The sequence below is a fragment of the Mastigoproctus giganteus genome, chromosome 6, assembly GCF_048544385.1.
Source record: "Mastigoproctus giganteus isolate SK-2022 chromosome 6, ASM4854438v1, whole genome shotgun sequence".
Classification (NCBI taxonomy): Eukaryota; Metazoa; Arthropoda; class Arachnida; order Uropygi; family Thelyphonidae; genus Mastigoproctus; species Mastigoproctus giganteus.
In genome coordinates this window covers 151,025,386-151,048,302 of record NC_143580.1, presented here as the reverse complement: position 1 = coordinate 151,048,302, position 22,917 = coordinate 151,025,386, and the positions used below count along the sequence as shown (strand labels likewise).

Sequence of the window (22,917 nt, the reverse complement as noted above, 5' to 3'; positions counted from 1 at the left end):
ATGAATGGGTAGTGCAGCATATGTGTGTGGAGCCCAGTTCTTGTCCTGGTCACCTACTTTACACCCAAAGTACAAGAAGTAGGCCTTTTTGTGGCTCGAGTAGGGGACACTTTCTTGAAGCTAACATGACTTCTCCACATTCATAACAGAAGTAATGAGGACTATTTACACAATTATGGGGCATGTTAATCTTACATGACACATATATTGTGCAAAAATTATGAATCTCGCAGAGAACAACCGTTAACTGAGAACAAATCACCCAGTACCTACTGTATTCAAGAATTACTCTAACAGAGTTTGAGGCGACAGTTGCTGATCACATGATACGAGCATGGTGTTGCCATGCGTTTTGCTGAGAGCCACAGTTGATAATGTAGAGTAACCCGCTAATATGAGACCCAAACTGTAATTCAAAAACAAGAGCCAATTGACAAATTTTAATGTGATTTTCATGTTCGGCAGCTGACCGGGCTAGCCGGGTGGGTAAAGTGCCTGCCTGGCGACCTTTGGGTCGCCAGGCAGGCTTTATTCAAAATGCAAAAAACTTTGGGAGGTGCATTATGGCCACAGAAGTCGATGTGCCAACAACAAAAAAAAACAAAACATCATGTTCAGCAGCATAAAATTAGTCAAGATTGGGTATTTCCATTTTCGTAACATTTTACATGTTGACCAGTGTTATACATAGCAATATCTTTTTCAGATAAATTTATGAAATTACACATTTATAGATGGAAAAAATATATAAATGCATAAAATAAAAAAATAAATGAAAAAGCTGAGTTATCTAATATATGAAATTATAATAAATCAAACTAGCTATGTGTATATTAACGTAGCTTGCCATTTGTTTTGCAAGAATGTATTTTATTGACTGTTATACTAAAGGATAAAAGATACTACTATCTGCCCATGTGGATAGCATACTATGAGAAAGTAAACAAATGGAAACTATAAATACCGGATATGATGTAAAGAAACAGCACAGCCAATCAGAGATGAGAGCTATCCCCATGAGGTGGCCAGAGATAAGAGGAGAGGAACACTTAGTTCTCCTGTTGGTGTACTATTGTTGGGCCAGTATTCTACAATGTCAGTTTGTGTGTTTTAATTAAAAATTGTTCATTAAATTAATAAAATAAGAGCCACCGTGTCTAGTAAGAGAAGTGCAGTAAAGCCAAGTGAAAATGAAAATATCGCTAAAAAGGTCTCATATCTATCATATTGGGGAAAAAAGATGGAAGTAATTTGATGGAAGATGGAAGTGAATGGTCAGACATGTCCTAATGTGTGTAGAAGTATGAAATTGACTGCGAATACCACTGAAAAATGCAGAATAAAGAAAACAGTCAGTGCAACACAAGTGATTATAGCAGAAGTAAACTTTTAGAAAAAAATGGAGAAATTGTCATTGTGGGTGGATGACTAAAATCAATAAAACATTCCATTCACTCATGCAGCTATTACTGATAAGACAAAGTCAATATTTGAAGATCTTGGGAAAAGAGGGTGGTGACAAGACAATTTTAGGTAGAAAAGTAAATTTTGAAGTAAGTGCTGCTGTGTGAAATTAAGAAGCAAGTGCAGATGCTGAGGCAGCTACAGAGTTTCAAGCCATTATAGAGGACTGTAATTATCCTCCTGATCTCATTTTTAATGTTTACGAGACCAGGCTTTATTGGAAGAAATTGCCATCCCAAACCTTCATTGCCCACAAAGAGCAGTCTGCACCAGGTTTCAATGCTTCAAAAGACAGGCTAACACTTCTGCTGGGTGCAAATGTCTCTGGCACTTTAAAATTAAAACCAGTGTTTGTGTACCATTCACATACACAGTGTGCTCTGAAGGGCCTAAACAAAGCCATGTTGCCAGTCTACTGGAAATGGAACAGGAGGGGTTGGGTGACACAAATCTTGGATTGGTGCATAAAATATTTTTGCCCTATTCTGTTCCATTTTTGTCAAGAGAATGAGTTACCAACCAAGGCTCTTCTTCTCTTGGACAATGCCCCTGGCCATCCTGCAAACCTTGCTGAAGCAAGAACATCTGTCAAGAGAATGAGTTACCAGCCAAGGCTCTTCTTCTCTTGGACAATGCCCCTGGCCATCCTGCAAACCTTGCTGAAGCAAGAACATCTCTAGAAGTCAATGTTGTTTATATACCACCAAACACCACTTCAGTTTTGTAACCAGTTGATGGGGGGGATGATAGCAATCTTTAAAGCCTATTACTTCTGCCAAACATTCATGGAAATGGTGAGAGTTTTGGACAGGTCAAACTAACCTATCAAGAATCTTTGGCACTCATTTGACATTTTGAAGGGTATTAATAATTTGGGAGGAAGTGTCAGTGAACTGTTTGCACAAACTTCTCCCAGAACTTGTGGATTGCTTCAGGACTAGAGCCAATGGAGAATATTGTTGAAGACATTAGCAGGCTGGCGCAAGAGGCAGGATTGAACAAAGTTACAGCTGAAGATGTAACAGAGCTGTTAGATAGCCATAGATAGCAGCTTTCCAGTGGAGACTTGAAAGAATTTGCTAAAGAACTAAGCCAACATAAGGAGGAGAAGAAAAAATAAGATGAAGAGCCTCCTTAAAAATCTATGAATACAAGTGATCTACAGCACATTCTTTCAGCCATGTAGATCCTCACTGATGAGCTCTGTGAGATTGACCACAACTGGGAGCGAAAGTGAAAAGGAGCGTAATTGTATCCATTGGTCCTTATTCTGAGCTTCTCAAAGAAAGAAAGAGGAAATCTCTACAGTCAACACTGCATGCTTTCTTCAAAAAAAAAGGAAGTTCTTCAACCAGGGACTTCATCAGTGAAGTCAAGTCTCTACATTACGCCACTGTAATATCAAAGTAAATGTACAAAATTTAATTTTTTTTTATTTAATTAAATTTAGTTGGTTATTTTATACTGTATTACATTTAATTGATTTATATTCATAAAAATGCCTGTTTTTACATTTATTTCAATTTTGAGAGAGGCCTGGAACATCACTGATTGACTTACATTATATAATTAGGTTCGTTTTACACCTTTTTTTTTTTTTTTTTTTTTGTGACAGTTCCTTTAGGAATGGAACCCCATTGTAAACCGAGAGCTACCTGTATTATAATTTTGAAGCTTTTACATCATATACTGGATGGCAGCTCACATCAAACAACGTTTTTGTAACTTTCGCCCAAGTTTGTGACTAGAGACCTGATATCTGCTGAGGCCATTTGTTTGAAAGTAGTACAGTACTGGGGCAGCTTGTTATGAAGACAAAGCTTGCTGTGAACATTAAGACCATGCATTAACTAAACACTTTACATAATGGCCACAAAACAGGTAGTCCTGCAGATTTTTTATTATACAAGAGGAGTTACTACAATAAATTTGTGATTCCAAGCATAAGCAAACCATTCATATGGTTAATCAAGTAGCAGTCATCTTGCCTAACCAGTGAATGGTTTGTTAATCATTGGAATATAATAATTACAAATTTGGTTACTTTTTTCTAAACTGTAGACATTTTGCTGTAAACTGCTGCCAATGTGATAATAAAGTAGATATTGAAAAAATGGGTTGCAGTTTTAATAGAGAGAGAGAGAGAGAGAGAGAGAGAGAGAGAGAGAGAGAGAGAGAGAGAGAGAGAGAGAGAGATTATATAAGAGGTATTCTTAGAGAGACTTGTTGAGTAGAATCAATGTCATTTATAATTCTCTTTTTTGTGTTTAAGACTAGTAAATGGGGGCTTAAAATCACTATAAACAATTCATTTAGTAGTAAATATATTAAAAGTATTTACTTTCAAGTTTACTTTCAACACAGTTGAAAAACTGTGTTGATCAACTGCTTGAAACAGTTGATCAATACAGAAAAATTTGTGTATATTTTGAAAAAAATGTGATTCCTGAAGGTTATAGTCATTTAAAATCTTTGGTTCTATCTTGAAGAAGAAAAAAAGTGCACTCTCTTAATTGTCCATAGATCTCTCATTTTTGCTTGCTTTTTGGCCAAAAGTTGACCTTAAGGCATTCTTTTTTGATCTTATTCTAACGTAGTGTCATAATTAAGAATAAATTTAGTTTCCCATTTACGTCTGATTTTTGTTAATCTATATACAACATGCCTGCTGACATGACTATTTTATGCTGAGGAAATATTGGCCAGAAATATTTATAATGGAGGAATAATACAGCTGTAGAGAGAATGTCAAAACTAATTTGGAAAGCAGGAGGGAGGAAGGACTATTGTAACTGACTAATTGCTTATGATTAGTACTATATTGAGGTAAACTCCTCTTATTATTTTATAAATATTATGATTAGTAGTGCATAGGCAGAAAAAAAAAGACAATAATCCTTTCATAGCCACAGATCAGGGATAAAAAGAAAGCTCTGAACCTCTATAAAACCACTTTCAAGTTAAAGATCTAAGGGAATTGTAGCATTACTTGATCAGAGGAGATTTTTTTCTATTCAAACTGATTTTTTTTTTTTTTTTTTTTTTTTTTTTCCAAATTCAAATTATTTTAATGGCACCAGAGTTCATTGCTCATATACATATATTTCAATAGAATTCTGTGTTCAGGGGCTGATTTGCACTTTTGGTTGTCTGAAAAACCTGAAGGCTTTAGAATTCTTCTCTACACCATTAGTAGTGGTTTTCTCAATACAGAATCTGCATTAAGAACTGTTGTCTGCCATTCATTTGTTTTTGCCTGTCATTTAGCAATCTATTACACTGTGCAATAACTGTATAATTTAAGAGTTGTTAAATTATATTAACAATGAAAATGAAATAAAAGCACTGACAGACTTAACTTTCTGGAGTTAAGTTTATTATTGCTTTCCACAGCTTAAGCTTTCTTCATCAGTGGAATAATCTATTACAACACAATAAATGCTTGACAGAAATATAGTGTAGGTACTGCAGTGGCACTCCTGTACCACTAGAAGTGTCTATACTTCTGGGTATCTGCCAAAAAGGTGAATTTTCATCTTTTTGTTTTTTTAAGCAAACATCCAATTTAACTCAAAGATGAAAGTGTAGAACCTTGCCTTTTCTGGATATGCTTGTTAGGGAAGTTGGCTAATACATTAACACAAGTTTATAGAATGTATATGCATTCCAACTCACAAATTATGCATTGGCTCGTGCACATATACATAAAAACAGTACTGTCAGAGCATTGATGAACAAGGCATGATCACACTGTTGTGTCTCAGGGAATAAACATATGGAAATTAATAAGGTAATGTCAGATCTTCAGGCAAAGGTTAAGGAACATGATGATGCCATCAGGAAGGCCAGTTTTTTGATCAGTCATTGCAGTACATGTATGAAAGGAAGGCCATTAAAGTATCATTTTAATTTTATATTTTATGTTATTTTAATTATTCAATACTTAGCATTCAAAGTGTACATGGGAAGCTTTGATTGTGGAAGCATGTTTGCTTTAAGAAATTTACAGCCACAAAAGTTTACTTTTTTGAGAACTTGAAAATATTACTCCCAGTGTGTGTGTGTGTGTGTGTGTGTGTGTGTGTGTGTGTGTGTGTGTGTGTGTGTGTGTGTGTGTGTGTGTGTGTGTGTGAGAGAGATAAATTGTAAGTACAGTGAAACTTCTCCTAACGGACATTTTCAAATTCCCCAACTCACCTCCATTGGTTTTAACGTGTTTGCAGCTTCTGTCTAGCGGACATTCTCTGTAACGGATGCGGACAGGCAATCTGCACTGTTTCGTTTAGATTAGCACTTAATTTGATCTCCCCATAACGGACAGCGGGCGAGCTCACGGCCCTTTTTCTAGGAACTTTTCTTCCACTTATTGCCTCAATCGTGTGTTTATTTTCTCTTTTCGATTCTCTGAATTTTATCAAGGTTTACGTCGCGGTTCTAAACCCTTTTTCAAGAATTTTAAGGCACGTGTAAAACTTCTGATGAATTCGATGTGTGCAGGGAGGGGGGGGAATATGGTCGGCCTTTCGTCTTTTCAGTTTCAGTTTTGTTCAGTGTCGTGTGAAGTGCACAATGTCTTCTCGTAAACATTTAACTTTAAAAGATAGTCAAACTCATTAATGCATATGATCGGCAAAAAAATAGTGTTCGCAATCTCGCTGTAAAATTCAAAATTGGGAAGACGCAGGTAAGCGACATCCTAAAGAAAAAAAATGAACTGCTCAAACAATTTTGGCAACACGTAAATGATCAGGTTCAAAATCATTCCCGAAAACTGTTGTACTTCAAATTTGTTGCGCACGTGCTAAAAAAATTCCCATTAATGGGCCTATTATTAGGGAAAGGGCTTTGGAGGTTGCGAAATCTATGGGAGTAAATGAGTTCAAAGCTTCTGTGGGATGGCTAGACAAGTTCAAAACTCGGCATAAAATTTCTTGGAAAACCGTAAGTGGTGAAGGTGGATCTGTTGATACTGTGGTTGTAACAGAGTGGACCGTCAAATTGGAAGATTTATGTCGTGATTTTGAAGCTAAGGATATTTACAACTGTGACGAAACAGGGTTGTTTTTTTAAAGCTCTTCCTGAAAACACAATGAGTCTAAAACACGAAAAGTGCCAGGGCGGAAAAATTTCTAAGGAACGCTTGACTGTACTATTGTGTACAAATATGCTGGGAGACTTTGAACAACCTCTTGTTATAGGAAACCCACAAAATCCTCGTTGTTTCAAGGGCATCAAGTTGAATCTTTTGGATGTTGACTGGAAGTCTAATAAAAAAAGCGTGGATGACACAAGATATCATGAGCGAATGGATAAGTCACTTTAACCAAAACATGATTCGTCAAAACAGAAAAATTATTCTTTTCATGGATAATGCTGCATCTCACCAGCACATTGAATTGTCCAACATTCAAATCATTTTTCTGCCACCAAACACATCTGCAGAGTGTCAGCCCTTGGATCAAGGGATAATAAAAAATTTTAAACTTCACTACAGAAAACGTGTTTTAAGACATCTCATTGCAAACATGAACGATGTAACATGTGCGAGTGACCTTGCAAAGAAAATCAGCATCCTAGATGCGATTCAGTGGATTTCCTCTTCAGTAAACGTAATTAGAAAACAAACTGTCGTGAACTGTTTTGTAAAGTCTGGCTTCTCAAACTCAAAAAATTGAAGTTGTGAACAGCAATGTGGAGCACCAAGAAGAACAAGAACTTCAACATCTATTGATAATGTACGATACTTCCGCTACAAGTGACCCTGGCTACGAAGATATAGACTCAAACCTCACTACAGAAGATGGTGCTCTAGATATCAACAACATTATCATCGATATTTTTCAAGAAGTTCCTCATGAGGATGAAGAAATGGAAGGAGGTCATTCTGTCGAAGAACATATTAACGACAAACCACCGATGAAAATAGAAGCGCTCATACAAATCAATCGTTTAAAAATGTTTTTCGCCGCTGAAGAAGATACTGAAGGACTTTCGATGGTTTCTTCACTCCAAACAAATGTTGAAAACAAAATTATCAGCCGGAAGAAGGTGCAGAAGAAAATAAGTGATTACTATATGTATTTTTCTTAAGATAAAGTCATAATATGCATAGCACAATTGTATACATATTATTTACAAAAATAGTGTGCAAAATCTGTATATAATTTAATTTAATTTTACATTAAACATTTAACTATTTTTCTTTCTTTTTTTTTTTTCTCCCTCAGACTTCTTGTTAGCAGACACTTCTCTCTAACGGACACATTTTCGTTCCCCATGGCTGTCCGTTAAAGGGAAGTTTCACTGTATATTCATGCATGTTTTGTTGTCAGTGTAGTCAATCTTAAAATTTTAGGCGTGTGGTCTTTTTTTTTTTTCTTTTTTTTTTTTTGTCTGCAAAGGTTTGCTAACAATATAGAGAGCGGTAGCTACTGTGTTAGTTTACTTAACAAATTTAGCATCATTTACTTAGACTTTAGTTGTTGTTGTTTGGTTTTTAGGAACATTAGCAACTAAGGCCATATTGCTCCGGGATGCGGTGGTCATTCCCTGACCTTTCCGCATCCTCTGTATTTGGTGGTGACGGGCTCGAACCCCGGTCTAATCAAGAAGCGTGTGCTACGCACTGTTGCTGCTCCTTCCCACCTGGCTACGGAGGTGCCTTAGACTTTAGTAATGCTTTCTGAATTCCACATGAGTATAAACTGGAGCAATTTGCTTTAATAGCTAGTTACTACTGTAATAAAAAGATGGCTGACAGGGAGTAGGTATAAATGGCCACCCTTTGTAAACCATATGCAGGATCCATATGCAGGAGAATCCAGATCATCCCACAAGGGGAAGATCTGGATTCTCCACTGTTTCTGCTATTTATAATGGAGTTGAAATATAAATATAATTTTAAAGTTGAAATACATAATTAACTTATGTATTTCAACTTTAATGTATAAGATTGGAGTAGCATTGTTAAAAAAACTTAACTCACAGCTGAAAAATATTTGTATATGCTTAAGTTTGTTAATGACACAAAGGTGGACAAGGAATGAAAGTAATCAGGTGGTCTTAAAGATGGCAGGCGAGTCATAACCAGTAAAAGCAAGATCTTCTATTTGGGTTGCAGTAATCCTAGGTTAATGTTCCACTTGGCGTAGACAATGAACCTTGAATTGGTTACTACACAGGTGCTTGAGTGGTATGTTAAAAAAAAAAAAAAAACTTGAGTAATTATTCAGTCAGATAAGAATTTCTCTGAGCACTTGAAACCAGCAATTAGGACAACTCATGGAATTCTGTCCATAATATAAAAGATTGTATAAATTAGTGGTTTGACACATATGGTATACAGGTTTAAAAACCTGTTGAGAGAGAGAGTGCAGAGCAACAAGATTAACTATAAACACAAAATGTATACTTGGGGACTTGAGTTCTATAACTTATCAAGTTAGGAAGTGAAGCATCTTCTGCACTTACATTATTGAGTTATTTAAGGCTTTGAGAAGGTTGCATGAACTAAATACTGAGAGCATTTTGATTTCTTTCTCTGATGGCACACACACACACACAGGACACTGATTTAAATTGAAAGGATAATTTCAAAGTGGATGTGAAAAAATTAGCATTTAGTAAGTGAAAAGTTTATTTAAATTTAAGAAGGACTTAAACAGGTACAGGCAACTCTTGGTTTACGAACAAGTTCTGTTCCAAGACATTGTTCGTTATGTGTATCTTACATTCCTGAGCCTTTACGATACATATCGTATATTTTAAAGCATGAAAACCATGTACTAAACATCGAATGCTTTATACAATACATTTTATTATAATGTATGTATGCATTATGGTTTATCGTATATGATACGTAACGTAAAATAAAATAAGAAAAGAATACAAAAACAAGATATTGTACTTATTAATTTTAATTAAAAACATAAGAGTCACAAAATAGAAATAAAGAAAATGAGTACAAGCAACCCCCATATAACACCGTACTTCTACAACACGGTTTGAGAATTGTGGCAATCTTCGCATAACATGGTATTTTTGAGCTTTTATGCTAGGAAAACCCTGCTATTATGTTAGATGTAATTTTCAATGTTTGCATTCCTTTTTGTGAATCCCTGCTGTTGTTTTTGTTGTTTTGGTTTTTAGGAGCATTAGCAACTAAGGCCATATTGCTCCGGGGATATGTGGTGGTTATTCCCTGACCTTCCCGCATCCTCTGTATTTGGTGATCATGGGCTCGAACCCCGGTCTAATCAAGAAGCGTGTGCTACGCACTGCTGCTCCTGCTCCCGCTGTTGAGTCGCTAGTCGTTATCGCCTTCGTGATGTTTTTCTAAAACACATTTCTGGAGGTTGCAAGGTTATTTCCACAATATGAGAGATGCCAAATTGGTGTGGGTAATAATAATGTATTATAAAACGAAATGCACAAAGCATAATTTCTTATGGGTTTAGGTTTGCAACTGTGATGGGATGTTGCATTACCAGGGTACCTGCCCACTGATGATGAAGTCCACTAGCTTCGAAACGATCGTCTGGGTGGTAGTATCCACTGAAAATAAATAACAGTAGTCTTTTCTACTAGAGAAACATTATTTATTTGAAGTAGTGCAATACCAGCTTTCTCATTGTGATGGCACCCACAATATGAGATAAAATTAAAACGATGCCTTTACAGTTTACGTAGTTCAAATTTATGGGTAAACTATAGTGTATCTACACCAATATTATATAATACTGTACATACATATGTGTTCAACATTCTATGCACCGTGGCATGTAAACCAACATTTTTTTACTGGCCAGATTAGTTTTATTAACCAAGACCAGTTCAGTATAATTATCATATATTAATTTTCTGATAATTATTGTAATAAATACATTTTTTAAAAGTTTATTTATTTAAATCTTACAATTATGTTCACTATACGTTTGGCATTTCGTTTTTAAGGAACTCTGACTTTAAGAAATTTTTAATGAATTATGACGTTCATTATAGCAAATGTTTATAAATCGACAGTTGCCTCTATTCAGAAATATTAGTTAACGAAGTGAGTGAAAGAGATGTAAGATACATTTTAATATTGACTAATACATCATTTCACTAATACTAAACCATTAGAACATGTATAAACCAAATAGTATCCATTCGTTTGAATTCCAGTACCTGGAAAAAAACGTTTTCTCTTTTGTTCATTTCTGCTACTTCTGTTCTGTAGAATGGTCTTTCTCCACATGTATTTTCTGTTACTTGTAGCTTTCAGAAATTCAAGACAGATATTGGTAAATTAAATTGATATGATTTTTTTTTACATTAAAAATTGATAATCTTTCTTTAAAAAATAGTATTTCAAAAAAAAAAAACTAAAAGTTTCAAATGTTTTTTAAGTACAGGCAACCTCTGTATAACACGGTACTTCTACAACACTTTCACTCTAACACAATTGATAAATTACAGCAATCCTTGCATAACATGGTATTTTTGAGCTTTTGGGTGGGGGAAACCCTGCTATTATGTTAAATGTAATTTTTAAATATTTCCATTCTTTTTTGTGAATCCCCGCTGTTGACACTAGTCGTTGTGCATAAAGCCTTATGCTGGGATTTCCCAACAAAATGAATATTATTCATTTTGTTGGGAAATCCCAGACCATAAAAAATTGTGACTTTTAAGGTTTTTGTACGGTTATTTTGGCTTTTATATGATTGTTTATAAACTTTTCCTAAGGAAAGTAAAAAAGCACTCATCAAAAGAAACTTTATTTCTCTAGAATCAGCGATACAAATTTTGGATAGTCTTAAAAAAGGGGAAAAGCTACGATACATTGCAAAAAGTTTAAATTTAAATGAAGCAACAATCCAGACCATAAAGAAAAATGAACAGAAAATTAGAACTGCTGTTGCTGCTGGATCTTTCGTTTCCGCAAATATGACAGCTTGTTCCCTAAGCACCAATAATTGATAAAATGGAAAGGACACTCAGTATTTGGATTGATAATAGCAGTAAAAAAACGGATCCCATTAGAAGGCGATGAAATTAAACAAAAGACACTGAATTTATAACTGTTAAAAGTAAATGGAGAATCTTCTGTTAACCCAGAGTTTGCTGCCAGTAAAGGTTGGTTTGAGTGATTTGAAAACCGCTTCTCATTACATAAGACAACAATTCAAGGGGAAAGTGCATCAGCTGATAATGGAACTGCCGAGAAGTATGCAAAGAAATTTCAAAAAATTATTGAAGAGCGCAATTACACACCACATAAAGTTTTCAGTGACGATGAGACTTTGGTGGACAAAAATGCCCAACAGAATTTCAACATATTTCAAAAAAAGAAAAAAAAACTGCGTCAGGTTTTAAGGCATCAAAAGATTGTGTAACGTTACTTATGTGCAGTAATGCATTAAGAGATTACATGATAAAAGGTTTATAGATCCTCTAATCCTCGTGCAATGAAAGGTGTAAATTTAAAAAATGTTACTGGTATATTGGAAAGTAAATAAAAAAGCTTAAACTTATAAAAATTTACAAATATCTATCAAGCAAAAGCAAACAAACCCAGTTTACTGATTTTTTTTTTAAAGAGAGCAGAAGACACGAAATCTAGATGCTGCAGAAGAAAGTTCAGAAGGTGAAGATATTCTGCAACAGAGAAAATGTTCTTGTTTGATTGTACTTAGCAGTGACCAGTTTCAGACCTATTTGGATCACCCATCAGACAACAGTTAGCTCCTCAGTGAGCAACTTTATGTCAAGTGGTGTATAAATGTATCAAATCTAAACAAGCAGCATGTGGAGGAGAGAAACTTCCAGTTGAAAACATAACATTGTTACATTCAAAACCAATAATAACAGTGCCTTAGAATTTTTAATGAATAACAGATTGACCTGCTGGGTGATTTTTTTTTTTTTTTTTTAATTAAAAATTATGTTAGTTCCTTCAAATCAACTTGTGGAAAACCATGATTATTTCCAAGGAGCTTAAGCACAAGGGTCATTACTAACAGATTAGAAAGAATACTTGATGAGAATCAACCGAAAAAGCAAGCTGGCTTTAGGACAGGATTCTCAAACTATGGATCACCTTCACGTAATATCACAGCTAATGGAGAAAGCAAATGAATATAAAACACCATTATGCCTGGCATTTGTGGATTATGAAAAATTCTGTCACTGAAAGGACAAAGTGTCCCCATCTAGCCACAACAGAAAAACAATGGCTGTGTTGCATTATTTTCTCAAACTGTTTCCACTTCTATTGAAATAGTACTCCACTTCTTTAGTAAATTGTTGCATTGGGCTAATGCAGCCCACTAATAGGGGTGAGTATACTGAGTTATGCAAAGCCATTAGAAAGAGACTCACAGAGGACGTAAGAAAATTTAACACAAGAAAAGTAGAACAAGCATTAAGGGAAAACAAAGGATTTAAATCAGCAACCATGAGCAGTAATACAGAAAGACAAATGATACTAAAATTGAAGAATAGCGATGGTGTACTTATAAATAGCAGAGAAGGCATAATTCAAATAGCAGAAGACTACTATAAAGAGTTATACAAGGAGCGAGGGAGTGATGCCAGCAGTGGGAAAGATGGATCACAAATTAGTAACACATACAACATACCTCATTTTCTTCAACATGCGTTGAAGAAAATGAAGAACAAGAAAGCCCCGGGGAAAAATGAAGTTACTGTAGAGTTGTTAAAATTGGGAGGAAGAGACATGACACAAAAACTGGCAAGACTCTTCACAAAATGCATTAGAAAAGGTGTGACGCCTAAGGAGTGGAATAATGCAATCATAGTCTTGCTCCATAAGAAAGGAGATAAATCAGAAATTGGAAATTATAGACCAATTAGCTTGTTACCCCACATCTACAAGTTGTTCACAAGGGTCATTACTAACAGATTAGAAAGAATACTTGATGAGAATCAACCGAAAAAGCAAGCTGGCTTTAGGACAGGATTCTCAAACTATGGATCACCTTCACGTAATATCACAGCTAATGGAGAAAGCAAATGAATATAAAACACCATTATGCCTGGCATTTGTGGATTATGAAAAAGCATTTGACTCTATACAGCATAAGGCAATGTTTTGGGCACTGGAAAGACAAGGCATAGATATCCCATACATTATGATTTTGAAGAAAATATATGAGAATGCTACCTCCTTTATTAGACTAGACAAAGACAGTCATAAATTTAAAATTGAGAAAGGAGTTTGACAAGGAGACACAATATCTCCGAAGTTGTTTACTGCTACCCTTGAGGAAGCTTTCAGAAGATTAGACTGGTCGCATAAAGGAATCAATGTGAATGGAGAGTACCTAAACCATTTACGATTTGCAGATGACATTGTGGTCATAAGCCACGATCCCAATGAATTAGAGGAAAATCTTAATCAGTTATGCAGAGTTATTAAGGATTTTGGGCTAAAGATGAATATGGCTAAAACAAAAGTAATGATGAACAAGTATGCCGCAGAAAGGGATATAATGATTGAAGAAGCAGTAATTGAATATAGTTACATACTGAGGAGCAGTATCCCAATTTGTCTGAAACGCTAAATAATGAACGAATGTATACTCCCCACCATGACTTATCGAAGTGAAACGTGTGCACTCACCAAAAGAATGGAAGAAAAGCTGAGAACAACACAGCGAAGAATGGAACGAATTATATTGGGATTCAGACCGTTAGATAAGAAGAGAAACACATGCATTAGGCAGCAAACTCGAGTAAAGGACATTCTTATCAAAACTAAAGAACTAAAATGGTCTTGGGCAGGACATGTAGCTCGAAGACATGATGACAGGTGGACTAAGAAAATAACAGAATGGTACCCAAGAGGAGCTAGAAGAAAATCTAGAAGACAACAACGGAGATGGACAGATGAAATTTGTGAGTTTGTGGGTAGTAAATGGATGGCCATTTCACAAAACAGATGGAACTGAAAAGTTGCTGGAGAGACCTTCATCCTGCAGTGGATTGAAAATGGCTGATGATGATGAATAGGGGTTATATTTTACATGTAAAATTTTGAACTAAAAGTTTCTTTCTCACACTGCTTGGCTGCCAATTTAGATTTAATACATTTATTCATTGTTCAACATGGTCACAGCAGTACTTTCAAGTTTTTAATTAACAATAGATTCATCTACTGAGTGACATTATTTGATTTAAAAATGATATTAGTTCCTTTAGATCGACTCATAAAAAACATAGTTTCTAAAAAGCTTAAGTCCAAGCCTTGCACTGGAGTGTCCCCAAACAATCACAACAGAAAAATAATGCAGTCTTGTGTTATTTTCTCAAATGAGCAGAAATATAATTTTTTAAAAAACAAACTTTAATTACGAAATTAATAATGCTAATTTTTTAAAAAATATTTTTTGAATTTCCTATCAAAATTAGTAAAGTTAATAAAGGTATTTTGGCAGTTTCTGCATTTCCACAGTTCAAGCTTTTTATTTACTTTCTTTTTGGTTTACACTTTGTTTCACCTGCAAACTGCTATAGCTGTTTCTTCTTCCATCACCTTATGGTATCCAGGCTCATTCGTTTTTGGCCACCACCATGCAGTACATTTTGAATCATCTTTGATTCTGTCTAAATCATTAAGAACATAATTTAAAAGCTTTTTATGTTATAATTTTTAAAATTGGCTACTGTGTTTTTCTCTTTTGTGTCCTGCTCACTCTCAGAATCTCAAAAAAAAAAAAAATCCTCCACTGTTTGTTTCCTTTGATAGAAATATTTACATCTGATTATGACTCCTTGACCCATCAGGGTTGTATAAGGTAGTAATTGGTAGGTAAGAAAATCACTTGATAGACTTTCATCAGAAGGATGTGTAGTACATACCTAACAATACTCTAACAGCTTCATTTGTATTTAGTTAATTTTAATTGATGAATTAGATTAATTTCCTTTTTTAATGGTTTTACTTTTAAAAGTGATTGTGAAACCATTTTGGAGATGGGGAGGAAGAGAGAAAGATTGTCGGAGATTAACTTTTTGCATCATCTGCTCTTGCTACTACTTAGATCCACTTGGGAAACCCTAAATTCCTTTGGGCTCTAATACAAACTGAACTTCAGCTTCCCGTTTTAACCCTCAAAAATTATTACTGTCTAAGCTGGAGATATTCAAGCTAATTGTTGAAATGATATAGTGTTCAACTCTTATATAAAGATAACGAGTGATAATTACAAAATGATAATTTATCATTTGGATAATTAGAAGCATACAAATGAAATTTACAGTGATAGTATGCAACTGTTTTTAATATAGGTAGCTAGTTGCATTATATGCGATTATCAAAATAATTTGAAAATTCTTTTACAGAGACAAGTGTCAGAACAAGAAGACATCTGGCATCTGTATCAACAAACACATCACAAACTGTTGGGAATTCATGTGGCTCAGAACTTTAAATCATTCCGAAATATGGATTTTTAAGAAATGTATTGGATCATTAATGTTGTTTCTGTGTGATGTACTGCTGGCTGTCCTGCATTTCTGGTATATCAAGCCATGGTATTTGAGCATAATGATATTGATACTGTCTCAGAATCACAAAAGAAAATAAAAGAACTAATAATTTGGTATGTTAAAAAAAAAAATGGCTTCCCTTTTCCCCATCTTGTGACTGGTGATGAACAGCAGTGCTTCAGGTTTGTAAACTTCAGTGTCTAACATCAGTAGCCTTCTATAATTTTCTTTTTCTCTCATTGTTTCACTTCCATGTAATTTATACTGCACAACTAGGACTCGAGCACTTTGTTGGAGCCATCATTTCAAGGAGTGTAAATTCATCTCTTTTTTTTTTTTTTTTAATATATATATATATATATATATATATATATATATATATATATATATACATAATACTGTGATTTTTATTAAAAGTAAATATAAGACTTTGTAAACAAACCATGTTAAATCTGCTGGAATGTTTTATTTTAAATGAACATATCTTTACTTAAAATTAGCTAAAAGCAACTCTGAGAATTGTTTTTAAGAATTAGGAATTCTTGTGATTAACATTTATGGCCTTATTGAACCAAAAATCATTTTAAACACTCCTTTATTATATGTAAATATTTCATCTCTGAGGCATTTTTTTTTTTTTTTTGCCTTTGTTATCTTTTTAAACTAAGAACATGCCTAACAGCTGTTAAAAATTAAAAAAAAAAACAAAAAAAAAAAAACAGGTTGTATGAAATATTTCTGTTGGTATCTCTTACCTTCACAGAATTTCAACACTTTCTTACAGCTTGTCACTTTATAGTAAGTGAAGCTGTCCAGATTGAAGCTTTCACTCTAATTCATAACAAATTAGCAACACAGTAGAATCACAAAACCACCGAGACCGAAGGAGTATATTGAATAGTATTTTCAAATAATTCATTCTGAATACTCTTTCAGCATATAAAAGGTAAGTAGGGAAAAAAAAAACAGAGAGAGAATTTACAATACTTGACATTTATTATTTAACGTACATTATGCACTATACCTGCTTGTACAGCTTTAAAATAATTAACATTTTAATGTTTTCCTAACTTGAAAGGTACATTTTTCCTTCCCTCTGTAGGATTCTTTATTTTCATCAAACTTTTAAATGGATTCCCATTTTAAATAAAATTAAATAAGAAACACTTGGACCACAGAATTAATACAGCAAATAAATAAGGTTATGGATAATGCAAGTTGCTATTCTGCTCCTATGAACCTAACCCCTATATCAAAACAAAAGTTGATAAATAAAATAAATATATCAGCAAAATAAACGTAAAAATGAGATTAAGAATAAACAGGGGACGGACCAAAGCAACACACCCTTGGGAGAGTGAATGCACAACTTCTTGCCCAAAGAAATACACGCTCACACAAAAAGAAACAGAGCCCACAAGTATCACTGAACTCCAAAAAGGGTCATATTTCAATCCATGATCACTATCTCAGCTATATATCAGTGGATATTCCGATAAGCCCAGGCCATTATGAGAAACAATGAACCAAACATAAAATATGCTGTGGCCCTACCCTCTATAAAATAAATAAGATAACATAACTAACAAAGTGCAAATTTATGTCAGCTCCTACAATCATTTAAATCCAAAACAACATGCAGATATGCAACTCAAAATTAAGGAATCATAAACAGAGATTAAACCTAACTGAATTAATTACATTATTAATATAACATAATTAATATGATTGATTTTTGGATACAGCACCAAGGACAAAACCATAATACAATAGGCGCCTCCGTAGCCAGGTGGGCAGGAGCAGCAGTGCGTGCTTCTTGATTAGACCGGGGTTCGAGCCCGTGACCACCAAATACGGAGAATGCGGAAAGGTCAGGGAATGACCACCGCATATCCCCGGAGAAATATGGCCTTAGTTGCTAATGCTCCTAAAAACCAAATAACAAACAATAATACAATATCCAAGTCTATCATCAGCTATTCATCCTCTTTCCTATAGGATAAATAGCTGATGATAGACTCAGATGTTTCCTACAGTGAAGATGTACCATTTACAACTAAACCTCAGAAGTTTGAATCTGTTCATTTCTCCAGGTAAGCTATTGAAATTTGAAGGAACTAATAAAGTTAAAGCCACATCAAAGAAGATAGTTTACACATACTGAACCAGATGATCTTATATTTAACTGGAATCTATTGAAGAATTCAACACATCTCTTAGCCTCCAGGTTGAGTGAAAAGAAACAATAATTCATTCCCTTCTACTCTAAGAAGAAAGAGAGATCTTGTGTTCTGCACTGCTGTAAATGGCTTAATGCACTGGGTGTTATGTATGATTAATCACAATGTAGATTCTTCATTAGCTGCTCAACAATAAGCTTAAAAGGAGTTTTGCTACAGTGGAAGCACTATCAGAACTCCTTTTAACCCTTTCCATGGTTTCAATTCCAGTTTCCTATTCTGTTTTGCCTAAAGGAAACTTATAATAGTTTGAAATTCTTGTTAGATAAGGTGAAATATTGTTATCATGAGTAGATATTTTGTTAACAATCACTACAATTTTTGGACCCTATGCAAAGATCACTGAAGCTCTCTCTTTCTCATTTTATTAACATGCCATTCAGTGCTTTACTCCTAGAAATATTTATAATGTACATTTTGAATAATGTTCAACAAATCTAAATTATAACTGTTAAAAAAGTTGGTACATTAAAAAAATTAATAATCTATAATGATATGACATTTATAAATTTGTTTTTTATGTAAAAATTCATCTTCCTTGCCTTAATGTTTGCAAAATCACTAATTACTTTAAAGTCTATGATGGTGGGATTTTTTGGGTCAGTAGCTAGTATAACAAGATCGTTTAATGGGGTTTGCCTTATACAGTTTCTATTGTAAGCTTTTAATTTTTTTAAATTTATTAAGTGACCAACAATTTTCACCATTACTGAAAATGTAAGAAATAACATAGGGTGGCTCTCTACTATTATATAATAATAATATGATTATTGTTGTTTGTAGTTCATAATACAAAACAATTTATCAGGACAAGCGCATGTCCCCTCCCCCAACACACACACACCAAAACCAGAGATGATGAAATGTATCACAAAAGAGAGGATCAGAGAATAAAGTGAGTAATTCATACTTATAAGCTTCTCTTCTATGCTAAGAAGAATATAAATAAGTAATGCAGAATCATCCTGAATACAGCAATCACAGCACAGATTTGTTAATGGTAAATCTTGTCAGACCAATGTGATTTCCTGCTATGAGGTAACCATAAAGAAACTGGATACATATAATAATTTGGACATGTTTAGATTTCATTAAAGCTTTTGATACCATTCCACTTGAATGGCTGCTGCAAAAAGTAAGCACTGTGGCATTAGGACCCAGTTACTGTTATGAAAAAGTAATGGTTGAATGGCTTTCTGTGGACTAATGTTATTAGTGGAATCCTTCATTGCTCCTTACTGTTTTCAGTATTTGTTAATGATACTGATAAAGACAAGTAAGTTTATTGTTTAAGTGCTCTGCTGATACAAAGTTTGGCAGGTTGATTAATGACAGTAATCATGGAATGCTATTCCAACAAGGCCTGGATAAATTAGACAGGCTAAGAAGTGACAATTAAGGTTTAACATTGATAAATGCAAAATGCTGCATTTGAGTAACAAAAAAAAAACTGGAATATGCAATTTGGATGGCACCAGACTCAATGAATTCAAGGTGGTGGAGAATGAAAATGACTATGGTCTTCATGCAATATGAAGTTTTCTGAGCAGTGCAGACTGCTAGAACAGCACATGGAGTTTTAACAAGATACAGAAATTTTGCTAGTAGGGATAAAGAGGTAATTATCCCTTTGTAAAGCAATGGTTAAGTCACTTCTTAAGTTCTGCATACAGGTTTTGAGGTATAATTTTATGAAGGGGATACAAAGGGTTATAATCTTACCAAGAAAGACTTCAGTTCTGCAACTGCAAACTAGGCATTGGTGAGAAGACCCAATTAACACTTTTGCTGCTGGTGTCACAGACTACCTTTTTGACCTGGGATTGAGTTGATCTGGACTGGGGAAAGCAGATCCATTTTTGGTCTTTCTTCTCACTATGGCTGAATTAGTCAGCCAGTAGTGAAGTTTGCTTGACAAAAATACAGTTTTTCTTCTGCAAAATGGGAAGAAAAAATTCTTAAGGTCAGATGGGTTTTCCCTCCTAGTGGATAAAAACCCCATGCTACATATTTATATCAGGACAATAAACATGTTAAAGAGTTTAAGTCTTTAAATGAATTCAATTTAAGGCTTTAAATAAATTAAATGCTGACAGCATTCTTACTCTTTCTTAGGTGACACAAGTAAGGGACCATTTTAAATTATAAAAGGTTGGTTGCAGTATATATGCATGAAAATTTGATGTCAGTGAGAGATCAGGCAATTGTTCTATGTGTTATGGAAGTTGGTAGATTAAATAAATTTAAAGAATTAGATACATGAAGTGGTAACATTTTTTTTGCTAATGCCGTATAAGTTTGCTGAGTTTTCTTCTTTACATTTTTCTACTACTGTTACTAATGTCAAATTCAATACCAAACTATCAGATTTGATAATTCTGTATTTAGAGGTGCTTTATCTTCTTGTGTTTTATATCCTGGTTGCAACTGATGATAAAAAAATCAGAAATTTCCTTGAAATCCGTCATCTATTGATTTTCAAATTCTTTTGAAATATGTATTTTATACACCTGTATGTCTCTGATATACATACACAAAATTAGAGTTCACTCATGATGATACTTTTCATTGCAGGTGAGCAACTGACTGAATCATTACTAACTCTGTAAGAAATAGAAAAAAAACTGAGGTTATCTTTTACAGGCACAAAAGGTGATGTACTCGGTACTGATATTAAGACAGACTGTGATGCAAGGACTTAATTACAGGGCAGTGTTGAGAAAAGATGCCCAGGTTAAGATTAAATCTGAAAGCATTTGCACTTCCCAGACATGATGTGTGGGGGGGAATACATGATGAAAGCCTTGTCTATAAATTCGATTTTTGAGAGACTGCAAGGCTCATAGAAGTGAAAAGTCACTGGGGGCGAGATCTGGCAAGTAAGGTGTATGTTCACACACAGGGACTTGTTTTTTAGCAAGAAACTGGTGAACAAAAAAGTGCATTGTGTGCTGGATCATTGTCTTGATGGAGCATCCAGCAATCTTTCCATAAGTCAGGTCTCTTCCTTACAATTTTTTCACACAGCCTTGTCAGGATTGCAATGTAGTATGTTTAATTGGCAGTCTGATTTGATGAGAATTATTCAACCATAATAATTTCTTTAATATGGAAGAAAACAAGAAGCATGTTTCATCAGGATAATGACCCCTACACAGAAATTGCACTTTGCAATGGCTGCAATTACTTGAGCTATACTAAGTGATTGCAGCTTAGAAATGAAAACCCCTCTCACTTTGCAGTGAGAGAGGTTTCATTTCTGATTCAAACACGTGAGCTCTTGGCATAGTACCTTCCCCATAAACTTTAAGTAAAAAATTTTTAGGTTTAAAATTTTGAGGGTGATTCATTGTTTCTTTTGTCTGTCATTTTTCTGACAAACTGCAAAAACAAAAGGTAATGAAAACCTATCTCACTGCAAAGCAAATTAGTTTATTGGAACATGACTTGGCAGACAACTAGGGAAAGATACCTTTGTCTCGTAATAGCCACACCTTGTAGAAGGGGTGCATGAATATTTGCTGATGCTATTGCAGTGTTAGATGGATCAGAAAATTATCTTTTATAGGCACACAAGGTGATGTACTCAGTACTGATAATAAAAGTACGGGGTGCAAGGACTTAACATGTACAGGGAAATGTTGAGAAAAAAAGACAAGTTAGGATTCAATATTCCCAGACATGATGGGAGGGAATTCGTGAAAAATCTGTCTATAAATATAGTCCTGGAGGGACCACATTTATAGATAGGCTCATAGGATAATTTTTCTCATCTTGGTCTGTGTTTATTAACAGGAGACTGTTTTTACAGTAATGGGATACACTTAAATAGAAGGGGTGCAAGAATATGTGCTTATGCAATTGAGGCAGTGTTGGGTGGATCAGAAAACTACTAGCTTGGGGTGGGGGGTACATTGATAATTTCAAAGAAGCCATAGAGGTGCAATTGCTTCTTGTGCTGCTTCTATTGAGAACAGAAAAAAAGGTGTTGGGAATTACATGTCCTGCTTGAGACTTGTGGGAAAGCAGTTAAAGTTGCATTAGCATTAGTAGAGGCATATGATGCAAGAAAGCAAGCTTATGCAGCATCAGCCAAAAAAAAACTCCCATTTCACCCCTCCATTTGTTCGAAATACCTGTCCAGCTGAGCCTTAAATTTATTTAGGCTATCAACGTCCACAACAAGGGATGGACATCTGTTCCACCAACCAACTACCTGCTGGCTAAAGGCAAATTTCCACACATCTATCCTACATCTGTCTTTCCTTAATTTGAATTTATGCCCTCTCAGGTGATTATTCTGAGCAAGAGGAAGAATCCCATCGGCATTGAGCATGCTCAAACCATTCAAGGCTTTATACACCTCTATCAGATCAGCTCGCCGGTGCCTAGTCTCCAGACACTAATTTGCAAAACTTAAGCCTTTCTTCATAAGAGCAACCCTTTGTTCCATTCACTAATCTTGTTGCCCTTCTCTGTACTCGTTCCAGCAGCTCTACATCCTTCTTGAAATGAAGCCTCCAGACCTGGAGGTGTGGCCTGACCATTGCCTTATACAAGGGAATATTCACCTCCTTATCCCTGCTAGAAAAATTCATGTATATCATTGACAAGATACCATGAGCTACTCTTGCAGCCTGTGTGCACTCTCAGAAACCTTCATATCTGCCTGCACAATTACCCCCAGGTCCTTTTCATTCTCTACTACTGTCAGTGT

At 34.8% G+C, this 22,917-nt stretch overlaps 1 protein-coding gene across 3 annotated transcripts in view; it reads left to right on the top strand.

Moving 5' to 3' along the window:
* The window catches only part of LOC150084657 (serine/threonine-protein kinase VRK1-like), a 266,463-nt gene extending 250,225 nt beyond the window's left edge, over positions 1 to 16,238 (top strand). For all 3 annotated transcript variants that reach the window (XM_090375391.1, XM_090375389.1, XM_090375390.1), the window contains one exon: positions 15,814 to 16,238. In XM_090375391.1, the coding sequence (XP_090231517.1) occupies positions 15,814 to 15,927 (114 nt within the window). In that variant the 3' untranslated portion in view covers positions 15,928 to 16,238. The remainder of the gene's footprint in view (positions 1 to 15,813) is intronic.
* The last annotated feature ends 6,679 nt before the right edge of the window (positions 16,239 to 22,917 follow it).